This window comes from Conger conger, chromosome 13 (genome assembly GCF_963514075.1).
Source record: "Conger conger chromosome 13, fConCon1.1, whole genome shotgun sequence".
NCBI classification, from domain to species: Eukaryota; Metazoa; Chordata; class Actinopteri; order Anguilliformes; family Congridae; genus Conger; species Conger conger.
Genome location: NC_083772.1, coordinates 45,392,474 through 45,404,820, shown reverse-complemented (window position 1 = coordinate 45,404,820; position 12,347 = coordinate 45,392,474). Strand labels below are relative to the sequence as shown.

The 12,347-nt window shown below is 41.7% G+C and overlaps 2 protein-coding genes across 3 annotated transcripts in view; both read right to left on the bottom strand.

The window, feature by feature from the left end:
• Nucleotides 1–1,110: 1,110 nt before the first annotated feature.
• tmem97 (transmembrane protein 97) lies at nucleotides 1,111–5,450 on the bottom strand. Its single transcript, XM_061218115.1, has 3 exons — nucleotides 5,151–5,450; nucleotides 4,725–4,869; nucleotides 1,111–2,515 (listed from the first exon to the last, which is right to left on the bottom strand). The coding sequence occupies exons 1-3, from the start codon at nucleotides 5,262–5,264 to the stop codon at nucleotides 2,253–2,255; spliced, it is 522 nt and encodes a 173-aa protein (XP_061074099.1). The 5' UTR covers nucleotides 5,265–5,450; the 3' UTR covers nucleotides 1,111–2,252.
• Nucleotides 5,451–8,554: 3,104 nt separating this feature from the next.
• LOC133107627 (ubiquitin carboxyl-terminal hydrolase 32-like) overlaps nucleotides 8,555–12,347 on the bottom strand; it is a 61,515-nt gene continuing 57,722 nt past the window's right edge. For both annotated transcript variants that reach the window (XM_061216642.1, XM_061216643.1), the window contains exon 34: nucleotides 8,555–12,347. This exon is cut by the window's right edge and continues 545 nt beyond it. The gene's annotated coding sequence lies outside the window, so the exon portion shown is untranslated.

The following is a 12,347-nucleotide window of genomic DNA, read 5'->3' as shown; positions in this document are numbered from 1 at the left end:
ACCATCTTTACTGGCGGTACTTCATGGTTGATTTTGAGGTATGTTTTAGATCATTATCTTGCCGGAATACCCCCTGCCTCTCTTCAACTTTGATGCCTGGACCGTCCTTTGAACATTAGCCTCTTTGGTGGAATTTGGTGGAATCCATTCTTCCTTCTACTTGCACAATATTTCCTGTGCCCCCAGCTGCCACACAACCCCAAAGCATAATGGATCCACCTCTATGCTTCACAGTTGGCTGGGTGTTCTTCTCTACAAAGGCTTCACCTTTTTTCCTCCAAACATACCATCTTTAGTGGTGGCCAGAACATTCAATTTTGGTTTTGTCAGTCCAAAGCACATTGTTTCAAAAGGCTTCAGGCTTCTCAATTATATCTTTTGCAGACTTCTGATGTTTAATTTTGTGTTGAGGTTGTTCTTTTTGGCAACTCTGCTATATAGGTCTTTGCTGTTTAAAGTATGTTGAATTGTTACCTTTGAACAGCTAGAGCTGTGTTTGCTGGTCTTTTTTGCAGGTCTTTTGCACCGATGTGTCGGTTCTTCTGAGTATTTCTTACCAGGTCTCGGGCCATTCTATCTGAAATCTTTCTTGGTCTTCCAGACCTTGCCTTGACTTCAACTGTTCCATTTAACTTCCATTTTCTAATGTTTCTGACACTGGAAATAGTTTGAAACATTGAGTTTTTATAGCCTTCTCCTTGGTGCAAAGCATAATCCAAAATGGTTCCCAAACTTTTGCTCAGGGCCCTTTCCTTTTATGAAATAATTTACAAACCGTAAAAATTTGTACCATTTTGAGTTAAGGTTTGCTTTCGATCACATACAGATTCATTGTGACAGACACTTAAACCAGGGGTGCCCAAATCTTTCACCCCACTGTATATAAATTTGTATACACATTTGAACACACAAATGCATACAATCAGATAAATACACGTGTACATACACACATACATGAAGTACATACATGCATAAACCAAGCAGACTAGAAAATTGACAATACATATACTAATATTACATCATATAATTAAGATAATATTATCTTAATAATAATGCCCATAAAAGACTATATATATGACAATATATGGAATGAAATTCAGGACGGGTTAATTTCACATTAATATTTCACATTTTATTTCATTAGAAAACCGTAAAAACACACCAGTGCCTGCAGTCTTATTCCCACATGTGGACCTGGTACTGATTCTATGAGACAGGGTGACTAAGGTCTTTATTTACTGTATTATTGTCTCAGAGGAGGCCAGCAGACCAAAGACCGTATTTGCCCTGTACATGCCGTAATTGCCCATTATGAGCTAAAGGGTCAAACTGATTCCAGATCAGTGGTCCAGCTCTGAGGTGCTTTGAGGACATGACGCGAGGCTTAAGGATGGAGGGCCTGGAGTTGGTGCCGATTTCTCCACATTAAAGCCGCGGCTGGGGCAGGATGTCGTGTCCTCAGCCGTGTGCAGTTCTGGAGCATCAATGAGCAGCTTAGCGGAGACCTGCTTTTACCCTTTGAAGAGCAGCAATTCTTGGAATGTTTAAAAAAAAATTCTAGGCCAGTGTTCTAGAGTTCAGTTACCAGTAGTGATTGTTACATCAGTATTCAAATGTTCAGTTAACACTCTGATCTTTGTGATATTTCTGGTATTTGTGATCTCACACCCTAAAGCAATGGTAACCATTCCTGGAGATCTACTGTCCTGTCGATTTTCGGGAACAAAGCGCACCTCATTTAACACCTGAAGATCTGCATTGAGCTGCTAATTAGTAGTCAGGTACAGTCAAAATTGGTATTGAAATGGAAACCTATAGAATCGTAGATCAGCAGGAATAGGGTTGGCTACCACTGCCCTATCGGGTTAAGGCTAATTTATACGTCAGCGCAAAGTGTGTGCGACATGTCCGCAAACAAAAATGATGCAAATTTGGCACTTTTGATGTGAAGCCGACATTCTGTGTGTCGGCGACAGCCGTCCTTTACCTGCAGGTTTTTGCAAGGTCACAGACGCCAATCATAAGTGACAGCGCAGCCGTGATTGGTTGGACTGAAACGAAGACAAAAATACTAGTTTAATAGGCTACTTGTTTTTAAGAATTAAGATGCGTTGTTTACATGGCTAACTGCCAAAATGGACGGGTTTGAGGAGAAGGCGGTTGCTATAGAAACAAAATGCACTTTCTCTGAATTTCGGTCAGCTCTGACTTTGTCGCCGAAGTATGAACGAGCCGTAAAGGATCGCTGGCTCTCACTGCAGCTTCTTGCCCTCCCTGGCCTGCAGGGCAGGACTGTACGCTGGGCTGAACAGCATGGTGAAGAGGAGCATTATGGGTATCAGAAGGTAGGGGGCGTAGATGGAGACCAATGTGAGGCGCTCTCCCGGGGTCTGGGGTCCAGGGTGCGGGGCAACGGGGAACTCGTGGAACAGGATGTAGGAAAGGATGGGCATTAGCGTGGTGGCCACATGGGCAGAGTAGATGATGGCAGGGGTTCGGATCCACCTACAGCCGCCTGGAAAAGAGAACTCTATGGTCACTTCCTCAGCTCTGCACCAGGCAGGGTGCCAGCTTCCTGCTTCATCTCACATCACTCCCATTATTACCTCTCACCATGTTCTGCCATCTCACAATGATCACTCCCAGTATTACCTCTCACCATGTTCCTCCATCTCACAATGATCACTCCCATTATTACCTCTCACCATGTTCCTCCATCTCACAATGATCACTCCCATTATTACCTCTCACCATGTTCCTCCATCTCACAATGATCACTCCCATTATTACCTCTCACCATGTTCCTCCATCTCACAATGATCACTCCCATTATTACCTCTCACCATGTTCCTCCATCTCACAATGATCACTCCCATTATTACCTCTCACCATGTTCTGCCATCTCACAATGATCACTCCCATTATTACCTCTCACCATGTTCCTCCATCTCACAATGATCACTCCCATTATTACCTCTCACCATGTTCCTCCATCTCACAATGATCACTCCCATTATTACCTCTCACCATGTTCCTCCATCTCACAATGATCACTCCCATTATTACCTCACCATGTTCCTCCATCTCACAATGATAACGCAAATTGGGATATGCATCAAAGTGTTCATAATACACTCACTGAGCACTTTATTAGGAACACCTGTACACCTAAATCAGACAATCATTTGGCAACAGTGCAATGTATAAAATCATGCAGACACGGGTCAAGAGCTTCAGTTAATGTTCACATCAACCATAAGAATGGGAAGAAAATGTGGTCTCAGTGATTTCAACCAGGGCATGATTGTTGGTGCCAGATGGGCTGGTTTGAGTATTTCTGTAACTGCTGATCTCCTGGGATTTTCACACACAACAGTGTCTAGAGGTTACTCAGAATTGTGTGAAAAAAATCCAGTGAGCAGCAGTTCTGCAGACCGAAACGTCTTGTTAATGAGAGACGTCAGATGAGAATGGTGAAAGCTGACAGGAAGGTGACAGTAATACAAATAACCACACACCACACAACAGTGGTATGAAGAGCATCTCTGAACACACCACACAACAGTGGTATGCAGAAGAGCATCTCTGAACACACAACATGTCAAACCTCTAAGTACATGAGCTAGAGCAGCAGAAGATGTCATAAGTCTAAAAAATAAATGGATAAATACCTAATAAAGTGCTCACTAAGTGTATATACTCTTTTTGATTACTCATAACAGTTGGACACTGAGTTGTGTCTTGCTGGTATCACACAGAATAAATATACGCAAAGTAAATCTGGAATGTGCAATGATGCTTCCAGCTTTAATAAATTAATGTTGTATGCAATGTATTTGTATTTACAGTGGCTTCAGAAAGTATTCAAGCCCCTTCCCTTTTCAAAGTTTTAGATTAGATTAATAAATTTGCTGGCGGCACAGATGGTGCAGTGGTTAGCACTGCCACCTCACAGGAAGGAGGTCCTGGGTTCGAATCCCCGTCGGCCGGGGCCTCTGTGCAGTTTGCATGTTCTCCCCGTGTTTGCGTGGGTTTCCTCCGGGTACTTGGAGAGTCTAAATTGCCCATAGGTATGAGTGTGTGAGTGAATGGTGTGTGTGCCCTGTGATGGACTGGCGACCTGTCCAGGGTGTATTCCTGCCTTACGCCTAATGTACGCTGGGATAGGCTCCAGCCCCCCGGCGACCATGTTCAGGATAAGCGGGTTAGGATAATGAATGAATGAATGAATCAATACATTTCTAAAAATATGCTTTCTCTTTTCATTATGAGTTATTAAGTGTAGATTAATTGGCAAAAATAGCAATTTTATCCATTTAAATGTACAACACAAAGTGTAAAAGGTGGAGTGGTCTGAATACCTTCCGAAGCGACTGTATATTGTGTTTGCATTTGTATTTATCTTGGTACTGTAGTTACTGCCCTAACTCCCTACTGACTTGGCCTTTGTACCATGTGTACTGGACTTACATTCATGATTGTGCAGCTGATCCTTTCTGAATTGTAGCTTACCTGACCTGTTCTGCAGTTTGTCCTAATGACCTTGATATACTCTTTTCTTTTTTACCGTTGCTTTGTATAAAAGCATCTGCTACATGAAATGTAATGTAAAATCAATTTAGGAACACATTTACCCAAAACTGAATGACCGCTAGAGGTCTTGAACAGTTAACCTTTCGCCTCGATCAAAGGTTAATGCAATGCTGTCATGACAACTCACTGACCTTTACAGAATGCGTATGTCGCGACAGGAAAGAATGGCATTTGCACGAGGACCTCGCAGAAAATGAAGGACTTGAACCAAACCGGCGGATCCAGCATCATCGGGTCTTTGAACTCAGCGGCATACCACTGTAACAAGTCTTTCAGCTGCGAGAAACGTGACACAAATTACCCTACACGACTAACATTCACACATTTCTGAAGCCTAAATTAGGCCAATAAAGACCGAGAATCAAGTGACATTAATGCATCCACGCAGGTTACATTATAAACGCTATCATTAACTAGAATATTGCTATCTCGCAGCGTAATTTACTAAACTGTCTGACATTTGGACAGCGACAACTGAATTAATCTGACGTTTTACCGTGCATGATAACATTGTTTTCAGTTTGTTACAGTTGAGGACAGGTGTGTTAGCTACTTACGGTCTGCGGATAAATGTGTTCCGGCAGCAATGCTTGGAGATCAATGAACAGCGTAATTGGGATATGTGAGGCAAAATAAAAGAAAAAGATAATCTCTAAGATACGAGTGAACATTATGAACAGCGGTCCCTTGGAAAGGAGATACGGTTCGGAAAGCAATCTTTTGCAATTCTCGGTTCAGAGTGGGAAAACACTCAACAAAGCCAGAGAATTCCGACGAGTTTTGTTAGCATTTAACCGAGTTTCACTTACAGAGCAGACATGATGGGGGCGTGCCACGAAATAGCGTGGTGTAGCACGGCTCTCATTGGACATGGGACCAATCGTTTGTGAGTTGAAGGCGGAACCTGAGGTTTCTAACTACCTTTGGGATCAGTTGAATTACGCCTATGAATGCATAATCTGACTTCCGTTGACAGCGTTTTGCGTCTGGTCACTATAGTGATTGTTCGCATAATATAGCAATTTTGGGATTTTCAGAAATTGACAGCCCTGATGTAGCTAACTATAGGCTACTCACACTCGCCTGCACACGTAACTTGTTTGCCACGGAGAACAAGTCTATTTAGACTATAGCAGTACCAGGGTATCTTCTTATTGATCTATAAAAACAACCCCAATATCGAAACGGTGCAATCTCTGCACTGAAGCATGCAAGCGAAACATCATTTAAATACATCACCGCTACATATGAACACATACTTCGTAAATAGTGAGCTAAAAATAAAACATACTGTCATATAGTAAAGCATGTGCCAATGTTATTAATTAGCTGAATAATACAACAATGTTATATACAGTACCAGTCAAAAGTTTTTCTGGCTTTTTTGATCAATGTTTTATTTCCACTGTTTGTAATCTAACTGGTTTGATACCTCAGACCTTTGAAAGCCATTTAGCCAACTAATGTGCTCCATACTGTATCAGCATAATTTACAGCTGAATCTAGTCCCATCCCCCCAATAGTCAAATGCAAAGAGTTATAGTATCGCATGTAGGACAAACTGAAAATAAGATATCCAGACTGGTGATATTGATAGGTCACAAACTATTTTATTTAAATGCTGCCACACAATTGGCTGATTAGATAATCACATGAATAAGAAGACATAATAAAGACGAAATGTTCCTAATAAAGTGCCCAGTGAGTGTATGTATATAATATAGATAAATATAAATATTATTGAAAATATAAGTTTTATTTTTTTATTTTTTATTTTATTTTTACATTTCTTTTTAATGTCCTCCAGCACTGTGCCTTAGACATGGTCTGTGTTTGGGCATCATGTATTACGCCTTCATACTGGCTGTCCCCTGGTGTGTCAGTTCTGATCGGACCACATTTTCTGCATGAATTTGCAGTTGTGGTCTTACTGGATGACAGATGGGTTACTGTAGGTCCAGCGCACCCAAGGATAATGGTAATGCAATCGCAGCCTCTGTCCATGACTTGCCCCACACTCAGTTAGCTGCCGGCCACAATCTGGGCAGAGTAGCCTCAGCTTCCACTGGTGGCAGGGCATCCACATCAGGAATCTGTGGTCGAAAAAGTGCTCTGGTATGAGAGTCTGGTTATTGATCAGAGCTGAGGCAGGTGGTTCATACCACTGCTTCAGGTGTCTCTGCAGCCTCTGGTTTCCCAGAGTGGATGCAGTCAGTCTCTGGTCTCTCAGAAAGATGCAATCAATCTCTGGTCTCTCAGAGAGATGCCTCATCTAATTTCTGGAAGCAAAAGCAAAGGGAGGTGATGGAACCAGCGGATTTGCCTGGGCAGAAACTGTGATTACAGACAGGACAGCACAGGCAGTGACTACAGACAGGACAGCACAGGCAGTGATTACAGACAGGACAGAACAGGGAGCGATTACAGACAGGACAGAACAGGGAGTGATTACAGACAGGACAGCACAGGCAGTGATTACAGACAGGACAGGGAGTGATCACAGACAGGACGGAAACAGATGTGGTGGTGCTAGTGTTGGACTAGAAACATTCCAGGAGTAAAAAGACCTATAAATGCAGTTAATGTGATTTAATAGTGTGTCACAAACGTGATCTCAAGATAAATAGCATTTAATACAAAATCATGTGTGCTCGAACAAACCTGAACAGACTTCCTGGTCAAATTAAGGTGTAGTGTCCACCAAAAGCAAAGTTTCACAGAATGACAGAATGTCAGAATAAGGGAAAAAACAGAAATGCCCCAATCCAAATAAAACATTCAGCACAGTAGTGTGGAAATGCCCACTTGATGTCTCATAGTGGGTTTTTGGATGGTCTACGTCCCCAGTAATACAAAATGTACGCTAGCATTGCGGCAATGGTAGCTGTCTATGCACTCATTTTTTTCATCCCACCATCATTATTTGTTTTTCCCATTTTTTTTCCCCCATCGGTTTTCAATTACAACTCACATAAAAACAATTCAACAAAGCAGAACATAAGGAAGTCATAGGCTATATGTATGGAAAGCTTACAATCCTGTCTATGTTCAGTATCCTAAAGGCAATAGAACTTTCACCGCTGGCGATGTAATAAGGCAATTTCAGAATTTATTCAGAAAAAATATTTCAGAAATTATTATTTTTTTTATTTTATTTGTTGTGCATTTTACATTTGGAGACCAAATCTCAAAGTGCTACAGGGTAAAAACAGGGATAAAACACCCAATGGCATGTATAAAATGTAAAAACTAAGAAAAAGCTTTGGTAAAGAGGTAGGTTTTTAGTCCTCTTTTAAAAGCCTCAGTGGTCTGTGGTGCTCTCAGGTAGTCAGGGAGAATGCCTCTAGATGCCTCTAAATGAGGCTGAATTACTATTTACACTTTCATCTGGCGCCACCAACAGTGGAGTAAGAACACAAGCTTTAAAATGATGTATGATATGTATATCGGCAGAAATTTAAATGCTTCTCATGAAGAGGGTTAACTTAACTTTTCAAGATAGCTTTATCAATTCAATATGTTTGTGTTGGTAAATGTCTTATACACTACTTTAGGCAAGTAGTGCCTGGTGCAACATTCTCGCATTATTAGCATTTGAGTGTAAGGAGCTAGAGAGCTAAAAGCGGGAGAGCAAGTGTACGGTGGCCCTCAGACTCTCAGGAAAACGACCGTCAGTTCATGGGCCTCAGACGACATAGGGAAAACTGCCGTCGGTTTAGACTTCCTTTGCATCCCTTGATCTACGGAAAAAGTCCCTTGGTCTATGGAAAACAGATCCAGGTAAATCTTTAGCTCTCTAGCTCCTTGCACTCAAATGCTAATACTTGGTGGGAATGTCACATGAGGCACTACTTGTCTAAAACAGTCTATAAAGGAGACATTTACCAACGCAAACACATTGAATTGATAAAGCTATCTTGAACGGGTATGAAGTGTTTAAAAAATGGATTGACACTTTAAATACAATATATTAAATTGATTTATTACTGCATTTACAAGCAGGCAAGTGTTCTTGTGATTATGCTGTATGACATCACGCCCCACAGGGCCCGCCCACACTCTGACATCACAACGCCAGACGCCTAGCTGCTGGAGAAGGGTTTTAATTGCATCGGCTCGTTTCATTTGTTGCTCAAATAATCGTTACAGATGAACAGAATCACTCAATTTACAGCTAAGTGCATTTTTACAGTTCATTTCCCCGTACATCATTTTATTTACAAAACACTTTATGTACATTTTTCTGTCAGTGCAATGTCATTTTTATTCTTTAAACACTTTACAAAATAAAGTTGATTAAATTATTACATCTCAGAATTAATTTAACAAAAAAAATGTACAGCAAAAACAAACAAAAGACAAACAGCTCAGTAGTACACTGCACTACCTGACAACACACCTGGGCCTCTAGCTCGACGCCAGCATATGCCTGAATTAACAGGATAACGCTTCCAAAGGCTTTAAATGAGTGTTTTAAAATGAAGAAAGAGCCATCTGGGTTCTTGCTCGTACACGTGTACAATGCTGAAAGACTGGGGGAGATGGCTTCCTGTTTAGGTGAAGTCACTTCCTGTTCAGGTGAAGCGAACAGACACACCCACAGGTAGCACTCCCGTACAGTGGTAGCCCTGTACTGACAGACGTGTAGGTGTGAGCAGGGATTTCATATTCAGGTCTCCCTCCCTTTCCATGTCCTGTAATACTTTTAATTTTAGGTTTTACTTTTTCTACATTCAGTGGCTTACTGTGAACGGTTTACAGTTTAAATAAAGGGGTTTAAATTTGGGGGCTCACTGCAGCTCAGCAGGCCAGCCTGCAGCCCACAGAGTTCCGCCCGTTGCCCAGCGCGGGGTTTCTACCCACAATCCACCTCTGCCTGACCTCTCTGTGGCTGTGCTAATGTGTGAGGGAATGTGTGGGGCCACAGTGGGGGGCCACAGTGGGGGGTCTCAGACTACACCCGCACAGGTCTGCTCTCCAGTCTAGGGTCCGAGCTCAAGGACTGCAGCCACTGACCGGATGGGACATTCAGGGCCAGTTTCCCAGACACAGATTTAGCCTCAAGTTCAATTTTGAATGGAGATTCAATGTAGTCCTGGACTGAGCTTAACCTGTGTTTCTGTGAATCTGGCCCATCAACTCCTTTTTGCTCCAGGTGGCTTTCAGATTCTGGTTCACAGGTGTCCCCTAAACCCTCAAGACTGATCTCCAGGTCCAGGATTGGACAGCTCTGCTCCAATTAAGCAAAATATTCTCACACAGTCCTGGGACAATGAAGCCACGCTGACGGGAAACACAGTTCAGTTTACAACACTCATGTACCGCATCCAACCTCTCTAAAGCACAGAATACTCTCGGGGTTGATATTGAGCAGAAATACTTTGGTCTGACAAGGTGAGCTTTCCACAGCTCGACATAACAACAGATAACAGGTTCAAATAATCAGAAAATCTGATTTGTACGCAATTTCGCCAAAAAAGAATGATTCAGTTTTTTTAATTCATAAGCTGATCATTCTTCCCTCTGCAAATCTGATTATGAAAGTATCAATGTCATAAAGCCTTTAGGATGGCAAATATTAATTTATAAATGAGCAGATAATGATACTGGTTTTTAAACAAAGACGGTGTAAACAAATATGTGTTTTGTGACACTGGTTATTGACAAATGGAAGATAATTATGGGTGCATACAGACAAATCCCATCCAAGACAAAACCTAATGAACAACTATAAAAATAAGTACAAAGGGGAAGAAATGAGCTAATAAAAATATATACTTTTAACTGTCTCCTCCTTTTTGAAACATTCCATATGGCACCTATCATGACAATGTACTGAATGGTAATTTAAACATCCAATTTAAAAAAAAGACCATAAAACGCATACCCAATCTGCTTAATGCTACAAGTACTTGTGATATGGTGTCCAGTTTTGGCAGTTGCTGAGAGAAATTGATGAATCTCTTTTTCAGAGACGGGTGCATCTCATTCACGAAGCCGACTCATACTCACATACCCCTGGGTAGGACAACAGGGGAGGGTGTTGGGGCAAATACAGTCCCCTCCAAAAGTATTGGAACAGCAAGGTCAAAAAAACTTTGTTTTTGCTATACACTGCGGACAGTTAAGTTTGAGGTCAAAAGATGTACACGAGATGACAGATCCGAATTTCAGCTTTTATTTCCTGGTATTTTTATCTAGTTTTTTGTATCAGACCACCCAATTTTTAGGTAAGCAAAAGTATTGGAACATGTGACCGACAGGTGTTTCTTGTTGCCCAGATATGTCCTGTTAGATCGAATGATTAAACAAGAAATAGTTCTGAATGTCTACTATCGGTTTTGACTGTGAAGACTGCATTTGTGTTCAAGATCAACCAACATGAAGACCAGAGAGCTGTCTTTGGGAGAAAAGCAAGCCATTTTGAAGAGGGGAAATTTATCAGAACCATTGCACAAGCATTGGGGATAGCTTGTACAACAACATGGAATGCCCTGAAAAAGAAAGAAACCGCTGGAATACTGAGCAACAGACATATTGTGAGAGCTGTGAAGAAAAACCCACAGGGCGGGGGTGAAGGTATCTCAATCAACCGTTCAAAGAAGACTTGGAGAGCAGCAATATAGAGGCTATACCACAAGATGCAAACCAGTCATCAGTAGTAAGAATCGGAAGATGAGATTACAATTTGCGAAGAAGTAAGCCACAAAAGGTCTGGATCAAAGTTTTATGGACTGATGAGACCAAGATTATCCTCTACCAAAGTGATGGAAAGGCCAAAGTGTGGAGAAAGAAGGGACCTGCTCATGAAGCAATAACCCAATTGAGCATGCATTTCACCTCCAAAAGAGGAGATTGAAGGAAAACCCCCCCCGAAACTGAAACTGAAAGAGGCCGCAGTAAAAGCCTGTAAAAGCATCAGAAAAGAAGAATGCAACAGTTTGGTGATGTCAGTGGGTCGCAAGCTGGATGGAGGTATTGGAAGCTAAGGTATATGCTACCAAATAATAAGTGTCATTTACTCTCTGTTCCAATACTTTTGCTCACCTAAAAATCGGGTGTTCTGATACCAAAGGTGCTATGTTTTAAGTAGTTTAACACATCTAGGTGTAAATACCTGAAAATAAAAGATGAATTTCTGAAATATTGTCTCGCGCTCATCTTTTTAGCGCAGCCCCAAATGTTTCAGTGAACTGCTAAAGCAACTTTCAGAGGGGACTGTATGAAATGGTAATACTGTCGACAGAGTTCCCGCTTTGAATTTCAGAGCATGTTACCATTGCCACAAGCAACAACAACAGAAACAAACTGAGGTAGCATGAGGTTTTCTACTGACAGCATCGCAGAGCATCTTACAGCTCTTTGAGCCTTTTAATGACGAGATGGGTTTGTGAATATCAAATGACTGACAGACACCTCATAGCAGACATGGCCACGTTTGGACACATTCGATTGGCTGCAGGCACCCAGCCTACAGAAAAACATATTTGACATCAAAGTGTGGCAAGTGAGCTCACCCAGAAATATGGTGCACAAGTGCATGCCAGCACTGCGTAAATGCATGTCAGGACTGTATGTATATGTCACTATATGTATGTCAGTACTGTATGTATGTCAGTATATAAGCATGTCAGTACTATGTGTATGTATGTCAGTAAGTATGTATGTACGTCAGTACTCTATACACAGTACACCATGTTTTCAGACAAGCCGTGGCAGCTTTTTCAGGTTCATCGACGATGCCGACACTGACC